The sequence below is a fragment of the Cherax quadricarinatus genome, chromosome 62, assembly GCF_038502225.1.
Source record: "Cherax quadricarinatus isolate ZL_2023a chromosome 62, ASM3850222v1, whole genome shotgun sequence".
Classification (NCBI taxonomy): Eukaryota; Metazoa; Arthropoda; class Malacostraca; order Decapoda; family Parastacidae; genus Cherax; species Cherax quadricarinatus.
Window position 1 is genome coordinate 25,838,142 of NC_091353.1, and position 25,991 is coordinate 25,864,132.

The 25,991-nt window shown below is 41.4% G+C and overlaps 2 protein-coding genes across 2 annotated transcripts in view; one reads left to right on the forward strand and one right to left on the reverse strand.

Moving 5' to 3' along the window:
- LOC138854522 (DNA-directed RNA polymerase II subunit RPB1-like) lies at positions 1-24,889 on the reverse strand. Its single transcript, XM_070098292.1, has 4 exons — positions 24,656-24,889; positions 8,740-8,888; positions 7,675-7,944; positions 1-45 (listed from the first exon to the last, which is right to left on the reverse strand). Exons 2-4 carry the CDS (start codon positions 8,815-8,817, stop codon positions 1-3), a joined length of 393 nt encoding a protein of 130 aa, XP_069954393.1. The 5' UTR covers positions 8,818-8,888; positions 24,656-24,889.
- The window catches only part of LOC128687235 (DNA-directed RNA polymerase II subunit RPB1-like), a gene marked incomplete at its 3' end in the record, with an annotated part of 100,602 nt that overhangs the window by 54,512 nt on the left and 20,099 nt on the right, over positions 1-25,991 (forward strand).

Consider the following 25,991-nt stretch of genomic DNA (forward strand, 5'->3'; position numbering starts at 1 on the left):
CTACTGAAGAAGAATTGGAGGTGATGCTTCAAGACTCACAATCTTCTATAATGAAATATGCAAGAATGAGCTCATGCTTGAAATACCAAGACTAAGGCAGCACCTGCAAGCTGCTGATGTTGATCTTGAAATACTAATCCTAATCTTAATCTTAAAATAATAAATCCTAACTAGTCATAAGTTTGCCTATGATACTCCAATATAGACACCTTGTATTGTGCTAAAACAAAAGTATTCACATTGCTAAACTCACAAATTATGATATAGTCACTTAGCCTTAATACCATAATCTGTAAGGATATAATGTTAAGAATTAATCAAAGTCTGCTCGAAATGCCTAGCCATGCTAGGTGTCCTAGTGTCCTAGTGTCTGTAATTAGTATTTTACAACATGTAAACCACACAATACACAAAAACTGTAAACCCCACATTGTAACCCTTATAGAGAATAAACATGAAATGAATTGAATTGAATTGAAAAAGTTAAGGACTGGACTGCAGTGGATGCACTATAACATTCGTAGTTGAATGGGATTTCATTGAATCTCTTCCAACTCTGACACTCTGCCTGAGGTTGTTCCTTACTATATGTGTTTCTGTAGCTTCTTGTGAAAGGAGTTTCTCCAAGCTGAAGCTGATTAAAAACTATTTACGGTCCACAATGAGTCGATCCAGAATCTTTGACTCGGCAATGTTATCCATAGAAAATGGGTCAGTTGACAGTATTGACTGATGATGTGATAGATGATTTTGAAGGACTGAAGGCAAGGAAATGTAAGATCAGATTCACTGAGATGTTACCTGTACTCAAGGGCAAATTGGAACAAGTGTTTCTCTGATATTGCAACTTTTTTCTTTATTTTTCAAGTTTTCTTTTTTTTTTTTTTTGGCATTGTTGAAAATGAATAAATGTAGGATCTGTTGCCTGTGCAGGGTAAGCTGTCCAATATACAAAAACAGTTAGAAACAGAAATACAAATAGCTAGAGCTTCATTTAAGGAGGTTATTAATAGAATATTCAAGAGGTTGCTAGTAGAATTGCAGTAAATCAACCATTCAAATCATTATGAAGCTGTGTGTAGTCTGCGGTCAATCAAACAAACGGGCTTCCACATGGATAAATTGTCATTTTTGTGGAAATTGGTGTCACGCTCCTTGTGCAGATATCCAAGAACTAGCTACAAGCAGTATTAAAACAGGCAAATGTTTTTGGGTATGCCCGAATGAGATAAATCTGTGGACTAAAATCACAAGGGTATTAAAAGAGGACAACATCAAAGCTGCTTTCATAGAAAACCTGGAAGCTTTCTACAACAGATGGGAACAAAAACAGTCTGGGCTGAATGGTACTGCCCTTGATACTGGCCATGTAGTCAGAAACTGTAAGGCTGGAGATGAAGTCCTGGTAGTCAGTAAATGTGGGGCTGATAGTGCTGTCCTGGGAGACAGTAATGGTGAAGCTGGAGGTGCTGTCCTGGGAGACAGTAATGGTGAAGCTGGAGATGCTGTCCTGGGAGACAGTAATGGTGAAGCTGGAGATTTTGTCCAGGTAGTCGGGAATTATATGCAGGAAGGAATACATATAAATGACCTCATAGGGGACAGGAGCCATAGTAGGGAAACAAGTGTAGTCAAAGATAAGATAAAACCAATATTGCAAACTAGAAATACCGCAGGAAATAGCAAACAAGAGGACTCCACTAGCAAAAGTGAGGATATATTACCAAAAACAACTGGTGGGAGCTCCATTGTTGGTGCTAGGGAGGATAGAAGTAAGACAGGGAAACATGCACCAACAGGAAATACAGTCACAGAAACCCAAGGCAAACGGAAACCAAGCCTCTGCACATACTATGCACTTGGTATCTGCTGGCATGGGAAATCTGGAAAAACAGATGGGACGTGCAACTATGACCACCCTAGAAAATGCCATGCCCACATGACAACAGGAAAATGCAAACTCCCTTCCTGTAAGCTTTTTCACCCTGAACTGTGTAACTCTTCAGTACAGGAAAGACTGTGCTATAACTTAAATTGCCAGGCATACCATCTAAAGGGGACAAAAAGATACAAAACATCCAGGCCATGGGAAAACCTGGGTAGCCACAGCCACTCAAGAGGGAGAGGTTTTTTAGTGCCAGGAAGGAAAAAAAAAACTGGCAGGAAATGGCAGAAATCGTACACCAAATCCAGTCATTCCTGGAGTGGAACCACAGTCGATGGCCTCCACTCCAAACCAACAGATACAGATACTAATGCCGGAAAAAAAATCCCCCCCCAGTACCAACAATACCACCAGTCCGATAACATTCTTCTTTGCAAATATACAGGGTCTAAAGCCAGCAACAAACAACAAAATACCTTTCATCCGTGGACTGCTTGCAGAGGCAAAGGCAATGTTCGCGGCTTTCACTGAGACCCACATAAAGGATCACTTGGACAATGAAATATGGATCCCAGGTTACAACCTATACAGATGTGACAGAGTGAACAGGCAAAAGGGGGGGGTTGGCCTGTACATTGCAGAGTCACTTGTTTGCACAGAACTGCTTAATGCCTCAAATGATGTAGTGGAAGTTTTAGCAGTAAAGGTCGAGAACCAAAACCTAGTCATTGTGGTAGTCTACAAGCCTCCGGATGCAACATCCCAGCAATTCCAGGAACAGCTGTTAAAAATTGACCACTGTCTGGAAAATCTTCCAGCTCCTGCACCCAACATCTTGCTCCTGGGGGATTTCAACTTAAGGCACCTAAAATGGAGGAATATAGCAAATAATATTGTTGCAGTAATAACACCAGGAGGCAGCTCTGATGAAAACTCACACTCACACGAGCTTTTAAATCTCTGCACAAAATTCAATTTAAACCAGCAAATAATAGAGCCTACTAGACTGGAGAATACACTAGACCTCATCTTCACTAACAATGATGATCTGATAAGAAATGTCACCATATCAAAAACAATATACTCAGATCACAACATAATTGAGGTTCAGACATGTATGCGTGGAGCCCCAGACCGACATAATGAGACTAGTCACGAGGGAGCATTCACCAAATTCAACTTCAATAACAAAAACATAAAGTGGGACCAAGTAAACCAAGTCCTAACCGATATAAGCTGGGAAGATATACTAAGCAACACAGACCCCAACTTATGCCTAGAACAGATTAACTCGGTGGCACTCGATGTATGCACAAGGCTTATTCCTCTAAGAAAAAGGAGGAGTAGATGTAAAATAGAAAGAGACAGGCGCTCCCTTTACAGGCGACGGAAAAGAATAACAGAGCGGCTAAAAGAGGTCAATATATCTGAAATGCGTAGGGAGACACTGGTCAGAGAAATAGCAAGCATCGAACTTAAGCTAAAAGAATCCTTTAGGAGTCAGGAATCGCGGGAAGAACTAAAAGCCATAAATGAAATCGAAAGAAACCCAAAGTATTTCTTCTCCTATGCCAAATCAAAATCGAGAACAACGTCCAGTATTGGGCCCCTACTTAAACAAGATGGGTCCTACACAGATGACAGCAAGGAAATGAGTGAGCTACTCAAGTCCCAATATGACTCAGTTTTTAGCAAGCCGCTAACCAGACTGAGAGTCGAAGATCAAAATGAATTTTTTACGAGAGAGCCACAAAATTTGATTAACACAAGCCTATCCGATGTTATCCTGACGCCAAATGACTTCGAACAGGCGATAAATGACATGCCCATGCACTCTGCCCCAGGGCCAGACTCATGGAACTCTGTGTTCATCAAGAACTGCAAGAAGCCCCTATCACGAGCCTTTTCCATCCTATGGAGAGGGAGCATGGACACGGGGGTCGTCCCACAGTTACTAAAAACAACAGACATAGCCCCACTCCACAAAGGGGGCAGTAAAGCAACAGCAAAGAACTACAGACCAATAGCACTAACATCCCATATCATAAAAATCTTTGAAAGGGTCCTAAGAAGCAAGATCACCACCCATCTAGAAACCCATCAATTACACAACCCAGGGCAACATGGGTTTAGAACAGGTCGCTCCTGTCTGTCTCAACTATTGGATCACTACGACAAGGTCCTAAATGCACTAGAAGACAAAAAGAATGCAGATGTAATATATACAGACTTTGCAAAAGCCTTCGACAAGTGTGACCATGGCGTAATAGCGCACAAAATGCGTGCTAAAGGAATAACAGGAAAAGTCGGTCGATGGATCTATAATTTCCTCACTAACAGAACACAGAGAGTAGTCGTCAACAGAGTAAAGTCCGAGGCAGCTACGGTGAAAAGCTCTGTTCCACAAGGCACAGTACTCGCTCCCATCTTGTTCCTCATCCTCATATCCGACATAGACAAGGATGTCAGCCACAGCACCGTGTCTTCCTTTGCAGATGACACCCGAATCTGCTTGACAGTGTCTTCCATTGCAGACACTGCAAGGCTCCAGGCGGACATCAACCAAATCTTTCAGTGGGCTGCAGAAAACAATATGAAGTTCAACGATGAGAAATTTCAATTACTCAGATATGGTAAACATGAGGAAATTAAATCTTCATCAGAGTACAAAACAAATTCTGGCCACAAAATAGAGCGAAACACCAACGTCAAAGACCTGGGAGTGATCATGTCGGAGGATCTCACCTTCAAGGACCATAACATTGTATCAATCGCATCTGCTAGAAAAATGACAGGATGGATAATGAGAACCTTCAAAACTAGGGAGGCCAAGCCCATGATGACACTCTTCAGGTCACTTGTTCTATCTAGGCTGGAATATTGCTGCACACTAACAGCACCTTTCAAGGCAGGTGAAATTGCCGACCTAGAAAATGTACAGAGAACTTTCACGGCGCGCATAACAGAGATAAAACACCTCAATTACTGGGAGCGCTTGAGGTTCCTAAACCTGTATTCCCTGGAACGCAGGAGGGAGAGATACATGATTATATACACCTGGAAAATCCTAGAGGGACTAGTACCGAACTTACACACGAAAATCACTCACTACGAAAGCAAAAGACTTGGCAGACGATGCAACATCCCCCCAATGAAAAGCAGGGGTGTCACTAGCACGTTAAGAGACCATACAATAAGTGTCAGGGGCCCGAGACTGTTCAACTGCCTCCCAGCACACATAAGGGGGATTACCAACAGACCCCTGGCAGTCTTCAAGCTGGCACTGGACAAGCACCTAAAGTCAGTTCCTGATCAGCCGGGCTGTGGCTCGTACGTTGGTTTGCGTGCAGCCAGCAGCAACAGCCTGGTTGATCAGGCTCTGATCCACCAGGAGGCCTGGTCACAGACTGGGCCACGGGGGCGTTGACCCCCAGAACTCTCTCCAGGTAAACTCCAGGTATTTCCACAAGGTTGTGTCCTCAGCACGATTCTTTTTCTCTTAGCTATAAATGACCTACCTTCCGTTCTTCCTTCGCATATTTGGTCGTCACTTTATGTTGAAGACTTCGCTATAGCTTACTTGGATGCTGATTGTCGAATAGTAGCAGCTTCCCTTCAGGTTGTGATAGACCGAGTCTCCCATTGGACCACTTCTCACGGCTTTAAATTTTCTAGTACGAAATCCCGGTTCACTACCTTCACTAGACATCCTCTAATTCCAGATACTCCGTTGTACTTACATGGTTCATGTATTCCGGCATGTGATACGGTCAAGTTTCTGGGCCTGCTCTTTGATCGCCAGCTGACATGAAGACCACACAGTTCTTTAAAGACAATTTACCATCGTCGGCTAAATCTTAAAATTCTCGCTCATCGCTCATGGGGAGCAGATCATCGCACTTTCCTCCATTTGCATTCCACCCTAGTCTTGTCCAAGCTGGATTATGGTGACCAAATCTATTATGCGGCCTCTCCCGCAACTTTGTCTAAGTTAGATCCCATTCATCACCAAGGTCTCCGTCTGTGCTTTGGTGCCTTTCATTCATCCCTTGTTGAAAGCCTCCATGCAGAAGCAAATATTCCATCTTTGTCTGGTCGCTGTGATGCTCATTGCCTTCGCTATTATGTTCAATCTCATGACCTCCACAATCCTTCCATATATAGGATGGTCACTGATGTTAGTAGACATTCTTTATTTGTTCGTCGCCCCTGCTTACTCCGCCCCTTTTCTCTCCACCTCTATTCGCTCTTGTCTTCTCTTCAGTTACCACCTTTCTATGTTCATGTAGCATCTCACTTTTCTCTGCTCCCTTGGGAAGTTCCAGCTGTTCGTGTCTGTTCTTTCCCACTGCCTTGCGCAAAAGCCCAACTACCTATGGTGACTTCCCTCACTCTTTTTCTTGACCACTTTCGTTCTCATTCTCATGCCATCACAGTGTACACCGATGGTTCTAAGTCTTCCGACAGAGTCAGATTCACAACAGTGTTTCTGGATAGTGTCGTGCGAGGACATTTATCCTTGGCTAGCATTTTTACGGCTGAATTGTAATAGCACTTATCCGCATAGCATCTATGCTTGTTTCACAATTTGTGGTTGTTTCAGACTCCTTTAGTGCGTTACAGGCTATAAAATAATTTGATACACCTCACCCCCTAGTTCTTCGTATCCAACTTTGGCTAGCAAACACAAAGCTATTGTTTTTTGCTGGGTCCCTGGTCAGATTGACGTACAGGGCTATGAACAGGCAGACACTGCTGTGAGGTCAGCAGTACATAACCTCCCAGTTTCATATAGAGGTGTTCCATTCACAGACTATTTTGTTGAAATTGCTACCCACCTTCACACCCATTGGCAACAACATTGGTATGATCTGCTCCATAACAAACTTCATTCTATTAAACCAAGTATAGGTTTCTGGCCGTCTTCTTGTCATCAATGTCGAGGTTGGGAAACTACTCACTCCCATCTTCGCATCGGCCACACTCGTCTTACTCACGGGTATCTCATGGAGAGGCGCCCTGTTCCTCTCTGTGAGAATTGTCAAGTTCCAGTACCTACCTCCAATGTCGTCTCTACTCCACTGCCCTTTCTTTACCTTCCCTTCTTGCTGATGAACCCTCCTTTAATCCAGACTCTCTCATTGACTTTTTGACAGTGACCGATTTACTACACAAACTTTGATGATGCACTCTCCTCTGTCCTTTCTACCTTACTCTCTAGCTACCCTCTACCCCTACACTATCCACTGCCCCACTGCACTCCATACCCTAATAATCATCCCTCTCCCTCTTACCACCCATTTCCTCTGCATCCTTCCCTATCCTGCTGCACTGTATAGCCCTTGCAGTTTAGCGCTTCTTTTTTATTATAAAAATTATAATTGAACCCCATGGCGAGTGAGTCTTCAAGTTCCAGGCCAGTGTGTCAGCCACTGAGTCAGGTGGTCGAGTGGTTAACTCACTGACCTGTGAGTTTTACAACTCACCATGGGTTCAAACCCTCACTTGTTTCCTGATCTGATGGAATGAAAGACAGGATGATCGAGAAGGCAAGAAAATGGGAACTTCGAAAAGGAAGAAAGGGAGGAACCTGAAAAGTAAGCAGAAAAGGAATAAAACGAGTAACTGGAGAAGAGAGAAAATGAAAAAAGTAAGAAAACAAATTAGGCAGAAAACGAAGTCTGAAGGAGGAAAACGAGAAACGATAAGAAAATGGGAAACAATTGAGGAGGAAAACAGAAAAGGGTAACTATACCATTTTCAGACCAACACCAACATTCGCTGCTCACCGTGTTGTAGAGCAGCTTGCTGCAATAGAAACACACACAACGTAGAATCTTGACGGTCTTGGTGAGGAAACCAACATGGAAGACAGGCTTGGCCAGGTCCAGGTGGCCAAAGTGGCCTGGACAGTCGGTCATGTTACCAGCACAGGTGGTACAGCGAGTATTGCGGTCCAGACAACCCTGGCGGGGGTCCATCAGACCGCCTAGCTTGGGACGACCATTCTCGTATACTTCTGAGTACATGATGCCGCCCTCAGTCACAGACATACGACGCTGTTAGGGATACATTAGTAGTAGTACTAGTTAATAAGTTTATTTAGGTACAGGTATGCATAAGTACAATTATCATACATAGTGTAAATTACCTAGGATAACCCCCCCCCCTCCAAAAAAAGTAATATTTATTTCTACAAGTACAAGGTATACAGACCATAGCTGACATCAGTGACATACTACTATATAGAAATCCGCTTGTAATGCAGAACATTTCTCGCAAATTAGGTCAGTTTTGTCCCAGGATGCGACCCACACTGGTCCATTAACACCCAGATAACTATTTTACTGGCGAACAGGGACAGCAGGTGACTTATGGAAACACGTCCTAAAGATTTCCAGCCGTACCGGGGATCGACCCCCGGACCTCAGTGTGTGAGCTGAGTGCACTACCAATCGAGCTACATGACACCTTAACTAGTAGTAGCATTAACAGCATATACAACTTTATTAAGTCATGTTATTTCTGTGTAAACCAGCAGCTCTCAACTGGTGGTCCATGGAGACTTCTTCGGTGGTCCACCGGTCTAATATTGTCCAGGGACACGCGGTGTGAGACAAATACCGCCAGAAGTTTTTTTACACACGTTGTCTATGTTCACCCATTAATAAAATGTGTACCTGGGTGTTAATGGACTGGTGTGGGTCGCATCATGGGCGTTAGCAGACTGGTGTGAGTCGCATCCTGGGTGTTAGTGGACTGGTGTGGGTCGCATTCTGGGACAAAACTTACCTAATTTGCGGGAAATGTTCCGCATAACAAGCGGCTTTCTATATAGTATGAGAGGAACTTACAATTTCATCAGGACTGAGGATACCAAACTGTATCCTGCGGACGGGTCGGAGAGGCGCCTTGCTCTCAAGTCCAGCCATTATCACTATTCTCTTCCCTTCCTCTCGTCTTATATCCTCTTCTTTATCTTCTCTTCCTCCTCTGAGTCCACCTGAAATGTTATAAGTCTTGCTATATAATAATAATAATAATAATAATAATAATAATAATAATAATAATAATAATAATAATAATAATAATAATAATATCTTTATTTACTACCAGTACATGTACAAGGTATACAGACCATAGTTGACATCAGTGACATACTACTATATAGAAAACCTCTTGTTATGCAGAACATTTCCCGCAAATTAGGTCAGTTTTGTCCCAGGATGCGACCCACACCAGTCCACTAACACCCAGGATGCAACCCACACCAGTCCACTAAACCCAGGTACCCATTTTACTGATGGGTGGACATGGACAACCAGTGTAAAGAAACACGACCAATGTTTCTACCCTGGCCGTGTGAAGCGAAAACTTTATCCACCAGGCCACGGGACAAAACTGTATCCCTTATGAAGCAGATTAAATGACAAATATATGCTTGGTACAGATCCGAATTATGTTTTACATTCATAAATATACAAATAACCACAGTCGAAGTTGAATGATAGCTCTAGGCCTCTCGTGTTGTACTCAACACATCATCATGAGCTTGCAATGTTGCAGAAATAGAGCAGGAGAGTCATTTCCATGAACGAATCTCCCTGGATTTCGTTTCGGTCCGACTTTCACCATTTACAAAGTCACATTAACAGGAAGGAGATTCTTTTTTCGTCTTTGTAGATTCGCCGGTCTAATCGCCCGGCCCAGGCCTTTTCCAAGTGGTGGCCCGGCCTTAGCTCCCTTTCGCGGGAGTATCTCAGACCAATGTCTGCCATGGGAGGAGGTACAAGTACCTCATCGTCTTCTGGGACCAACTGTCCCGAGGCCTAGCCCCATTCCCCGCCCCCACGGGGCTCAGAGGGAGAAGCTAAGCACCTTGGGCTGCCACGAACCCTGCCTACACTTGGCTCGAAGAGTGAGGCAGCTACATAGCAGCAGACGATGTTAGGACATGCAAAGGCAGCAAGCACTACAGGATCCTTATGGAGCCATAACCCAGGTTTGAGCCTAGGCCCGAGTGCTAGGGAAGCTCAAGAATGCCGCCACCGCCGCCGCCTCCTCCTCCTCCTCCTCCTCCTGTCAGCATAGTTGCTGATCCCCTGTATATGTAAATGTTATCTGAGTATCATAGTACCATAGATATGTTTTACATAGTTGACCCCTTGCTAGGCTCAGTGACTAGCTTGTGTGATGTCAGGTGATGCTGCATGAGAGCGCTGTACTCCCGGCCTCGTCCTCAGTTCTCCACGCTTAGGTCTGCAGGTAACACAGGCAGGCTGGGCCTCTCCCTCTCACACTCTGCTAATATAAGTGTTACCATCCAACGACTGTGTTTAACTCCAACCATCACATCTCCACGAACCCTCCCGACACTCCTCCTCCTGCTGCTGCTGGTTATGTACGACTACGACAACTACTACTACAACTTCCACTGGGAAATCCTGCCTACCAGTGACTATGCCCTCGTCTGCTACACGTCCCATTTCCACCTGACGTTAGTATATAAGCGTCAGGCGCCTTGCTTCTGCTTCAGAATCTCCACGACTACGGTGCTCTTCGCACCTACTCCTAGGTTAAGGGACTGATTACTTCATCTTCTGTACAAGTTATGTCCTGGAATTTGTATTGATAAAGCCACTGGATGGCGAAACGTCTACAATAAAGATACCCAGATGTTGCACATGTGTCTTAATTTCATCTGTGTCTGGCTTCTGACACAAGCATGCCACAATTTATACTTATAAAGTTGAGAGCATTTATGGATGACAGAGAATCAGTTACAATTAAAGTGTCAACCTTAGACACATGGATGCATTTGAGTGCAAGGAGTATGGCAAACAGTTCTGTTTGAAGGGTAGAGGCCCAGTTATTGATGCGTGCTCCAATTTCTTTATGAGAGCCATCACTCTGTACGACAACTGCAGCACTACCAGCTGCACCAGTGGAATGGTGAACAGAACCAACAACGTAAATAATTTGTGTAAGAATGTGCTGTGTGACTAAGTTATCAACACAGCTTAAGGCATCATGTTTGGCTTCAAGACGAAGCTTTGGTTGTGACTGAAGAAGTATTTTGGGGGGAAATGGGGAATGGTAGTTTGGAATGGGGTAATATCCCATGGAGTGGAGAAGTGCCGCTGTTGCCCTACTTGACATAGATCATATATCTGGTTCATGCGGAGGTCGGTTCCAGTTTGTTCGATCCATCTGGAGGAGTGTTCACCAGTGCTGAGGAAAGCTTGGAGGGCTTCTGTGCAGGGGTTTGAAGGGGCTTGCCTGAGCATACTAACCACAATTAGGATATATCGTTCAGTAACGCGGTTTCTGTTGCTTTGAATATCAAGTTTTTTAAAACCTGCATATTTAAAATTTTGGGGCATCCTATGATGATCCTCATTTCTTCATTTTGCAGTTTTTCCAGCCCTTCAAGCTTCCAGTCAGACAAGAGTGCAAGTAGTGGCGCAGCATAATCAACCAATGATCTAATGTAAGCAAGATACATAATTTTCACAATTTTAACCTTAGCTCCATACCTGGGATGAAAACCTGCCACAACTCTAAGTGCTCTCAGCCTTTCTTTGTATTGGCGACAAAGTCTCGTTACATCAGGTCCAAGCAGTAGAACCTCAAAGCCTAGATACCTGTAACTGCTTACATATTCTAGAAGAGATCCATCATGCAACTGGATCTGACAAACTGTGCCTCTCTGTCGAGGAGGACGCCTATTTAGTATCTTTGCTTTGTCAGTAGAGATTATCAACCCCAGGTCCTGACACGAGGCTAGTACATGGTAAAGGATGTTTTGGGTGTTGGAGAATCCGGTGGTGTGAATCATTATATCATCAGCAAAACTAATCATATAATGATGGGGCTGGTTAGGCACAGCATTAAGTAAGGCATTAATTAGAATATTGAATAGGGTGGGACTGAGCACACCTCCCTGTGGGGTTCCTAATTCAAAATCTTTAGTTACATTTCTAGGTCCCTGGAACAACACAGACGACTTTCTATTGCACAGGTAGCCTTTAATCCAGCGAAGAAGCCATCCTCCAACATCCATTCTGGCAAGTTCACTAATGATTACATGTCGGTTGGCTACATCAGTATCAGATTTAAGGTCAAGGTAGTGTATGAGCTGTCAGTGTGCAGAATGAGAAAGGTGGTTATGCAATGATGTACACTAGAGTTTACCTTCCATGCATGAAACCATGCAACCGGGGAAACAAAAATGGTTTGATTCTGTACATGAGACGTGTGAGGGAAAAGTTCAATAGATAGGAGTAGTGAGGGAGTATAAAGTAACAATAGTTTCATGCCGGCTACTTGTTAAGGTAGGGTAAGTCCAGCTCCCCCTATTCCCCCCCCCCTTTTTCCCCCTCCCCGAAAGTGATAGTTTCATTGCCGGCTGCTTGTTAAGGTAGGGTCAGTCTAGCTCCGGCTATCCCTTCCCCTCCCTCTTCCCCCCCCCGAAAGGTGACGTGTGGGGCTCCGGCCAAACAGTAATCACTCGACTCACAAGCTCCCAGCACTGCTGTAAGTACATGCCTGATCATATTTTAGTGAACTTATTGGTTGAAAGCTTCACTTTTGACCAATAATTAACTTAGTCCTTTCAGTCTTGATCGGTTAAATGTTTTAACAGTCACCACATCTTTTAGGTATTGTACTTATCATGGAGAGTGATTTCTTAAGCAGTGGGTAATCTGTCTCTCTTTACAGCTTGGAATGACAGAGAGGGTCACCTGCCAACCAACGAGTAGAATAGAAGGAGACGGACTAACGTCCTGAGACGTCCCATGTTTAATCTACTTACCTGTTATGTAAGCCAACGCAGGACCTAACCCCTCATCATAGCAGTGGTAACGAACCTGTTTTCCTGTCATCTGAAGTAATTATTCACAGCTATACTCTGTGAAGAACGAGCCGGTGGTGGTCACCAACACCTGCTACCCTCCCCACATCAGCAATGGCTACGATTTCAACAACATACAGTGTCACCAACACCTGACACCCCATTACCACGATATACCTATATTAGCGTTGCGTTCAAATGTAATTTTTTTTCATTTCATTTTTCATTTTTCTTTCAATTAGGATACCCATTCATGTTTTATTGTTTTACATTTTCCGTTTCTAAATAATAAAGTGTTTATCATTGTCTGTTATTATTTCTTTTTCTATTCATTAATTTTCCTGAGGAGGAGCCAGCCTTGGTAATACTGACTGAAGTTGTTACAGGGCTGAGTAAGCCTTCACAAGACGATTAAGAATCATCCTCTCGAATGTTTTACGCCAGCAGCTAGTAAGAGATATTGAGCAAAATGCTTTTTATTGATTGGGCTTAGGAAATGGTACTCGACACAACAATCTGAGTATGTTGTAAGTAATACCATCCTCCCCGGCCACGTGGAGCTGCCCTTTGTTAGTGTTGCATCAAGTTCAAAGTTAGTGAAGGAAAATTACAGTCATCTTCCTTGCTGAGCATAAAACAACTCAATCTCTCCCTTGCATCATATTTGTACATTAATTTCGCCTGTGTGGTACTGAGAAGATTGTCATATCTAGATGTAGCAGCCCAAGCACTGACTAGCTCATTCGCCCTATGTAAGGGATGAGGGTGCGCGATCTGCCCACTCCTGTTACCCTTAATTCTATTTATGTCCCTCCATGCCCGGCTAAGTGGGGTGTGAGCATTGACACCAGTGACAAATTGTTCCCAGTCTGCCGCAGCTGTCATACGCTCTCTGGCAGCAGTAAGGGCAGTTTGGAAGAGGCTCAGCATTTCAGGGGTACGATGGTTTCTATAGGCTAGGCCTAGTCTGCGAGCAGTGCATTTCAATGTTCGAAGTTTAGAATCATTGTAATAGGTATGATTTTTATAGGAGATCTGATTATTATGGGAGTTAGATGGGTTTAGAGTAGTAGGAGGTTTCGGTGGCGGTTCCAGGTAATTCTGAATACTGCTCACAAGGTCATTGTTAAAGGTCTCAACAGAGGTACACTCATAGGAATTATACCAGTCAGTCACGTGTGCAACAAAGTCATCATGCTGATCAGGGAGAACATTAAAACGTTTCCGTTTGAATATCCCACCAGGAAGGATAGTATTACCAATATCTAGAGAGGTTAGCCTTGGGAAATGATCTGATGATATATCTGTTACAATGGAAGACTCGCAGCTGGCAGAAGTAATGTTGAAGCCCAGACACAGATCAAGGACGCCTCCATAGATATGTGTGGGATCAAGGTCACCTACAATTTGCACATTATCATGAGTTTTTAAGAGTGACAACAGTTGTTTACCATTACGATTACCAAACTGTGAGTTTCCGATGCTTTTGTGACTTGCATTATAATCGTCAATAATAAGAGTAGGTTCAGACTGAGCACAAGTTGGGAGCTCCAAGTAATTAAACAGCAGGAGCATACAAGTTAAATATGTTGAGAGCAGAGTTCCCAGTATAAGTCCTAACACAGTGGTATTGTAGCCCTTCTGTTTTCTTATGTGTAAGAAGTGGATGGGGAAGTGATTTTTTAATATATAGAACACAAGAGTTAGTAGATTTGAGGTTATATGCAACAAATGATGGTAATTTAGGGGGTTGGGATTTTTCAGGGACTCTGCACTCTTGTAGACACACAACATCAATGGGTTCGGTGGTTACTTTATGATGAAGTTCAGGAAGTCTTTTTCTAAGTGATGCAACGTTCCAGCTTAATATAGAAAGTTTATACAAGTTTTGATCCATTATAGTAGTCCTGGGATCTTGTTGAGTTTCTCAGCATAATGAAAAAATTGTTCATATAAATAGCACCTAAAGTCAGTTCCTAATCAGCCGGGCTGTGGCTCGTACGTTGGTTTGCGTGCAGCCAGCAGCAACAGCCTGGTTGATCAGGCTCTGATCCACCAGGAGGCCTGGTCACAGACCGGACCGTGGGGGCGTTGACCCCCGGAACTCTCTCCAGGTAAACTCCAGGTAGGTTATCAATGTCAGCAGTGTTACTCTGGTCCATGAGCTTTTTAAGTGCATTTCCAGTTGTAAGGCCTCGTGGGAGTCTTTGTTTACACAGAGCACGACGCTGTTCATGTGTGAATGTATGATAGGTGACACCACCACTCACATTCCCTCCTCCACTAACATTACAAGTATCACTATAACTGTCATCACCAACACCACTACCAACATTGTGTTCATTATATTTATCATCAGCATTGTACTCAACATTAATGTCAATGTGGTTAACCTCATCACACTCCGCACCACCACTTATATTACACTCATCACTATTACTAACATCACAGACACCACTGCCCTCAGCATGATGCTCACTATAATTATCAACACAGCTATTGGATTCGTCATTACTGTAATTAAGGATACCACCACTACCACCACCACCTTGTTCATCAACCTTGCACTCGCTTGCAGAATCTGTGACAATCTTATTATTGGTACACTCTCCACATCTTTCCTTGTGCGCTCAAGTTATTTCAGGAGAAATTGTTGTCTCTCCAGTACCCTTATGCGCGACTTCAGGTTGGTAGGCAAGACACATAGGCAGCAGTTAGGCCTAACTGTTGCCTGTGTATCTTACCTACCAACCAGTCGGTATTGTATACCATTTTGATATTCACTCGCGACTTCAGGTTATATATACCACAGGAGCAAGACTTGGAACATCTGGAGAGGTGAAGCCCCGGTCAGCTGAGCTCAGTGACTGACTGTCATCTGACTCATCTAGGCTGGTATTGACAGCAGACGTGATGGAGCTCTGCTGACGTGCTCCCCAGGTGAGGTGTTCAACCATTGTCTGAGGGCAGGCATGAGCCAATATTCAGACTCGAGGTATCTGGTAGGCCTGGGGAGTCATAATGGGGGAAAAGGTGCAGAGTGAGGTGCGGTTGGCTGCGATGTGGGCAGCCCTCACACTGCAGTCAGCATGAGCTGCTGTGACTCCTGAGGTCTTATAATTGATACATTGTTTAGTAACAGTCTGTTGTTGTTTGATCATATCCTAACACCGTTGAGAAGGACGAGCGTTGGCACACACTGCACACCAGTGTGACTTAGCTGGGCATTTCCTGGCAATGTGGCCCCAACATTGACACTTATGACATCGACGTTGACGAGGTCTGTACAATGCAATGTAATAGCGTCTGTTGAGTGCTGCACGGGAGTGAATACAGCGTGGCAGAGTCCCCTGGCCAGTCCACTCGGCTAATATCAGATCGTTGGAAAGTCGACAAGGGCTTGCAACTTGCTCTGACACCAGATATTGAGGATTCGAGTGCTTGTTGACGTTGTAGATGACAATAAGCACTTTAGGTGCCCTTGGTAGGGCAGCTCGGAGTTTGATGTTGGCATATTTGTGAGTGAGAAGTTTGTCTATAAACGCTGAATCATTAGACACAAAGACGTAGTTATCCTTATCGTGGATAAACTTGATCGTTTTCTCATGATTGTCTACACTAGCTTCGAAAAAACAGTTACACTAGGTCTCTTGATCAGTGTTGTTAGTGAACTCTAACCTGACAGTTTGGGGAGGGTGTGCGCCCACTGTATTGCTTGCAGCTTTCTCTGGAAGCCTTGTTCCTTTTTCCTAGCCTGTTTACTAAAATACGTTTCAAATCTGCCTTCACCATGATCTACGTCGTCGATACCATCAGCTATACTCACAGCAGTTTCACACTGGCGATGGGTTAAAGGATACCGGCGAATAGAGCAGAGTCACTTGTTTGCACAGAACTGCTTAATGCCTCAAATGATGTAGTGGAAGTTTTAGCAGTAAAGATCGAGAACCAAAACCTAATCATTGTGGTAGTCTACAAGCCTCCGGATGCAACATCCCAGCAATTCCAGGAACAGCTGTTAAAAATTGACCACTGTCTGGAAAATCTTCCAGCTCCTGCACCCAACATCTTGCTCCTGGGGGATTTCAACTTAAGGCACCTAAAATGGAGGAATATAGCAAATAATATTGTTGCAGTAATAACACCAGGAGGCAGCTCTTATGAAAACTCACACTCACACGAGCTTTTAAATCTCTGCACAAAATTCAATTTAAACCAGCAAATAATAGAGCCTACTAGACTGGTGAATACACTAGACCTCATCTTCACTAACAATGATGATCTGATAAGAAATGTCACCATATCAAAAAAATATACTCAGATCACAACATAATTGAGGTTCAGTCATGTATGCGCGGAGCCCCAGACCGACATAATGAGATTAGTCACGAGGGAGCATTCACCAAATTCAACTTTAATAACAAAAACATAAAGTGGGACCAAGTAAACCAAGTCCTAACCGATATAAGCTGGGAAGATATACTAAGCAACACAGACCCCAACTTATGCCAAGAACAGATTAACTTGGTGGCACTCGATGTATGCACAAGGCTTATTCCTCTAAGTAAAAGGAGGAGTAGATGTAAAATAGAAAGAGACAGGCGCTCCCTTTACAGGCGACGGAAAAGAGTAACAGAGCGGCTAAAAGAGGTCAATATATCTGAAATGCGTAGGGAGACACTGGTCAGAGAAATAGCAAACATCGAACTTAAGCTAAAGGAATCTTATAGGAGTCAGGAATCGCGGGAAGAACTAAAAGCCATAAATGAAATCGAAAGAAACCCAAAGTATTTCTTCTCCTATGCCAAATCAAAGTCGAGAACAACGTCCAGTATTGGGCCCTTACTTAAACAAGATGGGTCCTACACAGATGACAGCAAGGAAATGAGTGAGCTACATAAGTCCCAATATGACTCAGATTTTAGCAAGCCGCTAACCAGACTGAGAGTCGAAGATCAAAATGAATTTTTTATGAGAGAGCCACAGAATTTGGTTAACACAAGCCTATCTGATATTATCCTGACGCCAAATAACTTCGAACAGGCGATAAATGACATGCCCATGCACTCTGCCCCAGGGCCAGACTCATGGAACTCCGTGTTCATCAAGAGCTGCAAGAAGCCCCTATCACGAGCCTTTACCATCCTATGGAGAGGGAGCATGGACACGGGGGTCGTCCTACAGATACCAAAAACAACAGACATAGCCCCACTCCACAAAGGGGGCAGTAAAGCAACAACAAAGAACTACAGACCGATAGCACTAACATCCCATATCATAAAAATCTTTGAAAGGGTCCTAAGAAGCAAGATCACCACCCATCTAGAAACCCATCAGTTACACAACCCAGGGCAACATGGGTTTAGAACAGGTCGCTCCTGTCTGTCTCAACTATTGGATCACTACGACAAGGTCCTAAATGCACTAGAAGACAAAAAGAATGCAGATGTAATATATACAGACTTTGCAAAAGCCTTCGACAAGTGTGACCATGGCGTAATAGCGCACAAAATGCGTGCTAAAGGAATAACAGGAAAAGTCGGTCGATGGATCTATAATTTCCTCACTAACAGAACACAGAGAGTAGTAGTCAACAGAGTAAAGTCCGAGGCAGCTACGGTGAAAAGCTCTGTTCCACAAGGCACAGCACTCGCTCCCATCTTGTTCCTCATCCTCATATATGACATAGACCAGGATGTCAGCCACAGCACCGTGTCTTCCTTTGCAGATGACACCCGAATCTGCATGACAGTGTCTTCCATTGCAGACACTGCAAGGCTCCAGGCGGACATCAACCAAATCTTTCAGTGGGCTGCAGAAAACAATATGAAGTTCAACCATGAGAAATTTCAATTACTCAGATATGGTAAAAACGAGGAAATTAAATCTTCATCAGAGTACAAAACAAATTCTGGCCACAAAATAGAGCGATACGCCAACGTCAAAGACCTGGGAGTGATCATGTCGGAGGATCTCACCTTCAAGGACCATAACATTGTATCAATCGCATCTGCTATAAAAATGACAGGATGGATAATGAGAACCTTCAAAACTAGGGATGCCAAGCCCATGATGACACTCTTCAGGTTGCTTGTTCTATCTATCCTGGAATATTGCTGCACAATAACAGCACCTTTCAAGGCAGGTGAAATTGCTGACCTAGAAAATGTACAGAGAACCTTCACGGCACGCATAACGGAGATAAAACACCTCAATTACTGGGAGTGCTTGAGGTTCCTGAACCTGTATTCCCTGGAATGCAGGCGGGAGAGATACATGATTATATACACCTGGAAAATCCTAGAGGGACTAGTACCGAACTTGCACACGAAAATCACTCACTACGAAAGCAAAAGACTTGGCAGACGATGCAACATCCCCCCAATGAAAAGCAGGGGTGTCACTAGCACGTTAAGACACCATACAATAAGTGTCAGGGGCCCGAGACTGTTCAACTGCCTCCCAGCATACATAAGGGGGATTACCAACAGACCCCTGGCAGTCTTCAAGCTGGCACTGGACAAGTACCTAAAGTCGGTTCCTGATCAGCCGGGCTGTGGCTCGTACGTTGGTTTGCGTGCAGTCAGCAGTAACAGCCTGGTTGATCAGGCTCTGATCCACCAGGAGGCCTGGTCACAGACCGGGCCGCGGGGGCGTTGACCCCCGGAACTCTCTCCAGGTACAGAACTCCAGGACATTGACCTCACTAGACACAAGCAATATATATGTAGTGGCCTGCGGGTCACAGTGCAGCTTTCAAGGTCATTCACCGGGCCACAGTCTTCTCCAGAGTTACCAACACTGCAATACTCGTTAATTACTCCACACCTGCAGCACTTAATACATCTAGCACACATGTCTTGGAATGACAGACGGAAGGAGAGGAGCCGGTAGTCCAGCTGGCAGGGACGGGACAAACTTACGTTTCAGTAAATTGATGCTCCATGACGGACCGAAACGTCGTAGTAAGTTTCATTTACCTAATGTCCTGGTTATATGTGTACCCAGGATAACCCAAGAAAGTCAAAGTGACTAATTTACATTGGGATCCTTAGCTTATTTACATTGTGACCTTGAACTTCCACTGGCAGCTACACTCTACTATAAATCTGGAATCCTAGTATAACATCCTAAGATTAATGTTCTGATAATAATGTTATTATGTAAGATGATTCCAGCACCAGATATTATTGCTAAGTTTAAATGTTTATTAAAGTGGATATTATCCCACTGTGCTTTATTATTATTATTATTATTATTATTATTATTATTATTATTATTATTATTATTATTATTATTATTATTATTATTATTATTATTATTATTATTGTCATTATTATTATTATTATTATTATTATTATTATTATTATTATTATTATTATTATTATTATTATTATTATTGCCATTATTATTGTTATTATTATTTATTATTATTATTATTATTATTATTATTATTATTATTATTATTATTATTATTATTGCCATTATTATTATTATTATTTATTATTATTATTATTATTATTATTATTATTATTGTCATTATTATTGTTATTATTATTATTATTATTATTATTATTATTATTATTATTATTATTATTATTATTATTATTATTATTATTATTATTATTATTATTATTATTATTATTATTATTATTATTATTATTATTTATTATTATTATTATTATTATTATTATTATTATTATTATTATTATTATTATTATTGTCATTATTATTTATTATTATTATTATTATTTAAAACAAGCTATTATACAGTTATACAAGAATTATACAAGTTATACAGGAGTTATGAGCTGTTGTACATGAGTTATATATGAGTTATACAGGAGTTATACATGAGTTATACATGAGTTATGCAGGAGTTATACATGAGTTATACAGGAGTTATACATGAGTTATGCAGGAGTTATACATGAGTTATACATGAGTTATGCAGGAGTTATACATGAGTTATACATGAGTTATACATGAGTTATGTAGGAGTTATACATGAGTTATACATGAGTTATGCAGGAGTTATACATGAGTTATACAGGAGTTATACATGAGTTATGCAGGAGTTATACATGAGTTATACAGGAGTTATACATGAGTTATGCAGGAGTTATACATGAGTTATACATGAGTTATGCAGGAGTTATACATGAGTTATACATGAGTTATACATGAGTTATGCAGGAGTTATACATGAGTTATACATGAGTTATACATGAGTTATGCAGGAGTTATACATGAGTTATACATGAGTTATACATGAGTTATGCAGGAGTTATACATGAGTTATACAGGAGTTATACATGAGTTATGCAGGAGTTATACATGAGTTATACAGGAGTTATACATGAGTTATACAGGAGTTATACATGAGTTATACATGAGTTATACATGAGTTATACATGAGTTATGCAGGAGTTATACATGAGTTATACAGGAGTTATACATGAGTTATGCAGGAGTTATACATGAGTTATACAGGAGTTATACATGAGTTATACAGGAGTTATACATGAGTTATACATGAGTTATACATGAGTTATACATGAGTTATGCAGGAGTTATACATGAGTTATACAGGAGTTATACATGAGTTATGCATGAGTTATACAAGAGTTATACATGAGTTATACATGAGTTATACATGAGTTATGCAGGAGTTATACATGAGTTATACAGGAGTTATACATGAGTTATACAGGAGTTATACATGAGTTATACATGAGTTATACATGAGTTATACATGAGTTATGCAGGAGTTATACATGAGTTATACAGGAGTTATACATGAGTTATGCAGGAGTTATACATGAGTTATACATGAGTTATACATGAGTTATACATGAGTTATGCAGGAGTTATACATGAGTTATACAGGAGTTATACATGAGTTATACAGGAGTTATACATGAGTTATACATGAGTTATACATGAGTTATACATGAGTTATGCAGGAGTTATACATGAGTTATACAGGAGTTATACATGAGTTATGCAGGAGTTATACATGAGTTATACATGAGTTATACAGGAGTTATACATGAGTTATACATGAGTTATACATGAGTTATACATGAGTTATGCAGGAGTTATACATGAGTTATACAGGAGTTATACATGAGTTATGCAGGAGTTATACATGAGTTATACAGGAGTTATACATGAGTTATACATGAGTTATACATGAGTTATACATGAGTTATACAGGAGTTATACAGGAGTTATACAGGAGTTATACATGAGTTATACATGAGTTATACAGGAGTTATACATGAGTTATACAGGAGTTATACAGGAGTTATACATGAGTTATGCAGGAGTTATACATGAGTTATACAGGAGTTATACATGAGTTATGCAGGAGTTATACATGAGTTATACAGGAGTTATACATGAGTTATGCAGGAGTTATACATGAGTTATACATGAGTTATGCAGGAGTTATACATGAGTTATACATGAGTTATACATGAGTTATGCAGGAGTTATACATGAGTTATACAGGAGTTATACATGAGTTATACATGAGTTATGCAGGAGTTATACATGAGTTATACAGGAGTTATACATGAGTTATGCAGGAGTTATACATGAGTTATACAGGAGTTATACATGAGTTATGCAGGAGTTATACATGAGTTATACATGAGTTATGCAGGAGTTATACATGAGTTATACATGAGTTATACATGAGTTATGCAGGAGTTATACATGAGTTATACATGAGTTATACATGAGTTATGCAGGAGTTATACATGAGTTATACATGAGTTATACATGAGTTATGCAGGAGTTATACATGAGTTATACAGGAGTTATACATGAGTTATGCAGGAGTTATACATGAGTTATACAGGAGTTATACATGAGTTATACAGGAGTTATACATGAGTTATACATGAGTTATACATGAGTTATACATGAGTTATGCAGGAGTTATACATGAGTTATACAGGAGTTATACATGAGTTATGCAGGAGTTATACATGAGTTATACAGGAGTTATACATGAGTTATACAGGAGTTATACATGAGTTATACATGAGTTATACATGAGTTATACATGAGTTATGCAGGAGTTATACATGAGTTATACAGGAGTTATACATGAGTTATGCATGAGTTATACAAGAGTTATACATGAGTTATACATGAGTTATACATGAGTTATGCAGGAGTTATACATGAGTTATACAGGAGTTATACATGAGTTATACAGGAGTTATACATGAGTTATACATGAGTTATACATGAGTTATACATGAGTTATGCAGGAGTTATACATGAGTTATACAGGAGTTATACATGAGTTATGCAGGAGTTATACATGAGTTATACATGAGTTATACATGAGTTATACATGAGTTATGCAGGAGTTATACATGAGTTATACAGGAGTTATACATGAGTTATACAGGAGTTATACATGAGTTATACATGAGTTATACATGAGTTATACATGAGTTATGCAGGAGTTATACATGAGTTATACAGGAGTTATACATGAGTTATGCAGGAGTTATACAGGAGTTATACATGAGTTATACAGGAGTTATACATGAGTTATACATGAGTTATACATGAGTTATACATGAGTTATGCAGGAGTTATACATGAGTTATACAGGAGTTATACATGAGTTATACAGGAGTTATACATGAGTTATACAGGAGTTATACAGGAGTTATACATGAGTTATACATGAGTTATACAGGAGTTATACATGAGTTATACATGAGTTATACAGGAGTTATACAGGAGTTATACATGAGTTATACATGAGTTATACAGGAGTTATACATGAGTTATACAGGAGTTATACATGAGTTATACATGAGTTATACATGAGTTATACAGGAGTTATACAGGAGTTATACATGAGTTATACAGGAGTTATACAGGAGTTATACATGAGTTATACATGAGTTATACATGAGTTATACATGAGTTATACAGGAGTTATACAGGAGTTATACATGAGTTATACATGAGTTATACATGAGTTATGCAGGAGTTATACATGAGTTATGCAGGAGTTGTACATGAGTTATACAGGAGTTATACATGAGTTATACATGAGTTATGCAGGAGTTATACATGAGTTATACATGAGTTATACAGGAGTTATACAGGAGTTATACAGGAGTTATACATGAGTTATACATGAGTTATACATGAGTTATGCAGGAGTTATACAGGAGTTATACATGAGTTATACATGAGTTATACATGAGTTATACAGGAGTTATACAGGAGTTATACAGGAGTTATACATGAGTTATACATGAGTTATACATGAGTTATGCAGGAGTTATACAGGAGTTATACATGAGTTATACATGAGTTATACAAGAGTTATACATGAGTTATACATGAGTTATACATGAGTTATACATGAGTTATGCAGGAGTTATACAGGAGTTATACATGAGTTATACATGAGTTATACATGAGTTATACATGAGTTATACAGGAGTTATACATGAGTTATACATGAGTTATACATGGAGTTATACATGAGTTATACATGAGTTATACAGGAGTTATACATGAGTTATACAGGAGTTATACATGAGTTATACATGAGTTATACATGAGTTATACATGAGTTATGCAGGAGTTATACAGGAGTTATACATGAGTTATACAGGAGTTATACATGAGTTATACATGAGTTATACAGGAGTTATACATGAGTTATACATGAGTTATACATGAGTTATACATGAGTTATGCAGGAGTTATGCAGGAGTTATACATGAGTTATACAGGAGTTATACATGAGTTATACATGAGTTATACAGGAGTTATACATGAGTTATACAGGAGTTATACATGAGTTATACATGAGTTATACAGGAGTTATACAGGAGTTATACATGACAAGCACCTAAAGTCGGTACCTGACCAGCCGGGCTTTGTCTCGTACGTTGGATTGCGTGCAGACAGCAGTAACAGCCTGGTTGATCAGGCCCTGATCCACCATGAGGCCTGGTCACAGACCGGGCCGCGGGGGCGTTGACCCCCGGAACTCTCTCCAGGTAAACTCCAGGAGTTATGTAAAGCCTGGGATATGGAAGATAATGATGTTTGATCCTGGGAAAAGTGAGGGTGGCTCTAGCTCCTGACCCGCACTCGCTTATCTGAAAGTGACAATGACATCATTTATATGGTTAATGACGTCATGAGTGATTGATAAAGCAAAGCTGTGATTGGTTCATGAATATGAGACAGTCTATGACGTCACCTACCAGGACGAACGAGACTATTTGTTTGGATGGAAGACTGTGACGTCATCAATTAGGAAGGCCATGATTGGCTCACGGGGGACTCAGGCAGCCGCCAAAAATCAGGAATATTTCGGCATGACGCCAAAACCGACGTATCGTACGAAAATATTTTCTCTGTCAGCTAAAATTCATGAGTGTGCTTGTTTTTTTGGGATAAATTCGTGGAAAATATATTCGTCTTTACTCCACTGACGTATGTTAAGAGTTTATATCTGGAGTTTACCTGGAGAGAGTTCCGGGGGTCAACGCCCCCGCGGCCCGGTCTGTGACCAGGCCTCCTGGTGGATCAGAGCCTGATCAACCAGGCTGTTACTGCTGGCTGCACGCAATCCAACGTACGAGCCACAGCCCGGCTGGTCAGGTACCGACTTTAGGTGCTTGTCCAGTGCCAGCTTGAAGACAGCCAGGGGTCTATTGGTAATCCCCCTTATGTATGCTGGGAGGCAGTTGAACAGTCTCGGGCCCCTGACACTTATTGTATTGTCTCTTAACGTGCTAGTGACACCCCTGCTTTTCATTGGGGGGATGTTGCATCGTCTGCCAAGTCTTTTGCTTTCGTTGTGAGTGATTTTCGTGTGCAAGTTCGGTACTAGTCCCTCTAGGATTTTCCAGGTGTATATAATCATGTATCTCTCCCGCCTGCGTTCCAGGGAGTACAGGTTCAGGAACTTCAAGCGCTCCCAGTAATTGAGGTGTTTTATCTCCGTTATGCGCGCCGTGAAGGTTCTCTGTACATTTTCTAGGTCAGCAATTTCACCTGCCTTGAAAGGTGCTGTTAGTGTGCAGCAATATTCCAGCCTAGATAGAACAAGCGACCTGAAGAGTGTCATCATGGGCTTGGCATCCCTAGTTTTGAAGGTTCTCATTATCCATCCTGTCATTTTTCTAGCAGATGCGATTGATACAATGTTATGGTCCTTGAAGGTGAGATCCTCCGACATGATCACTC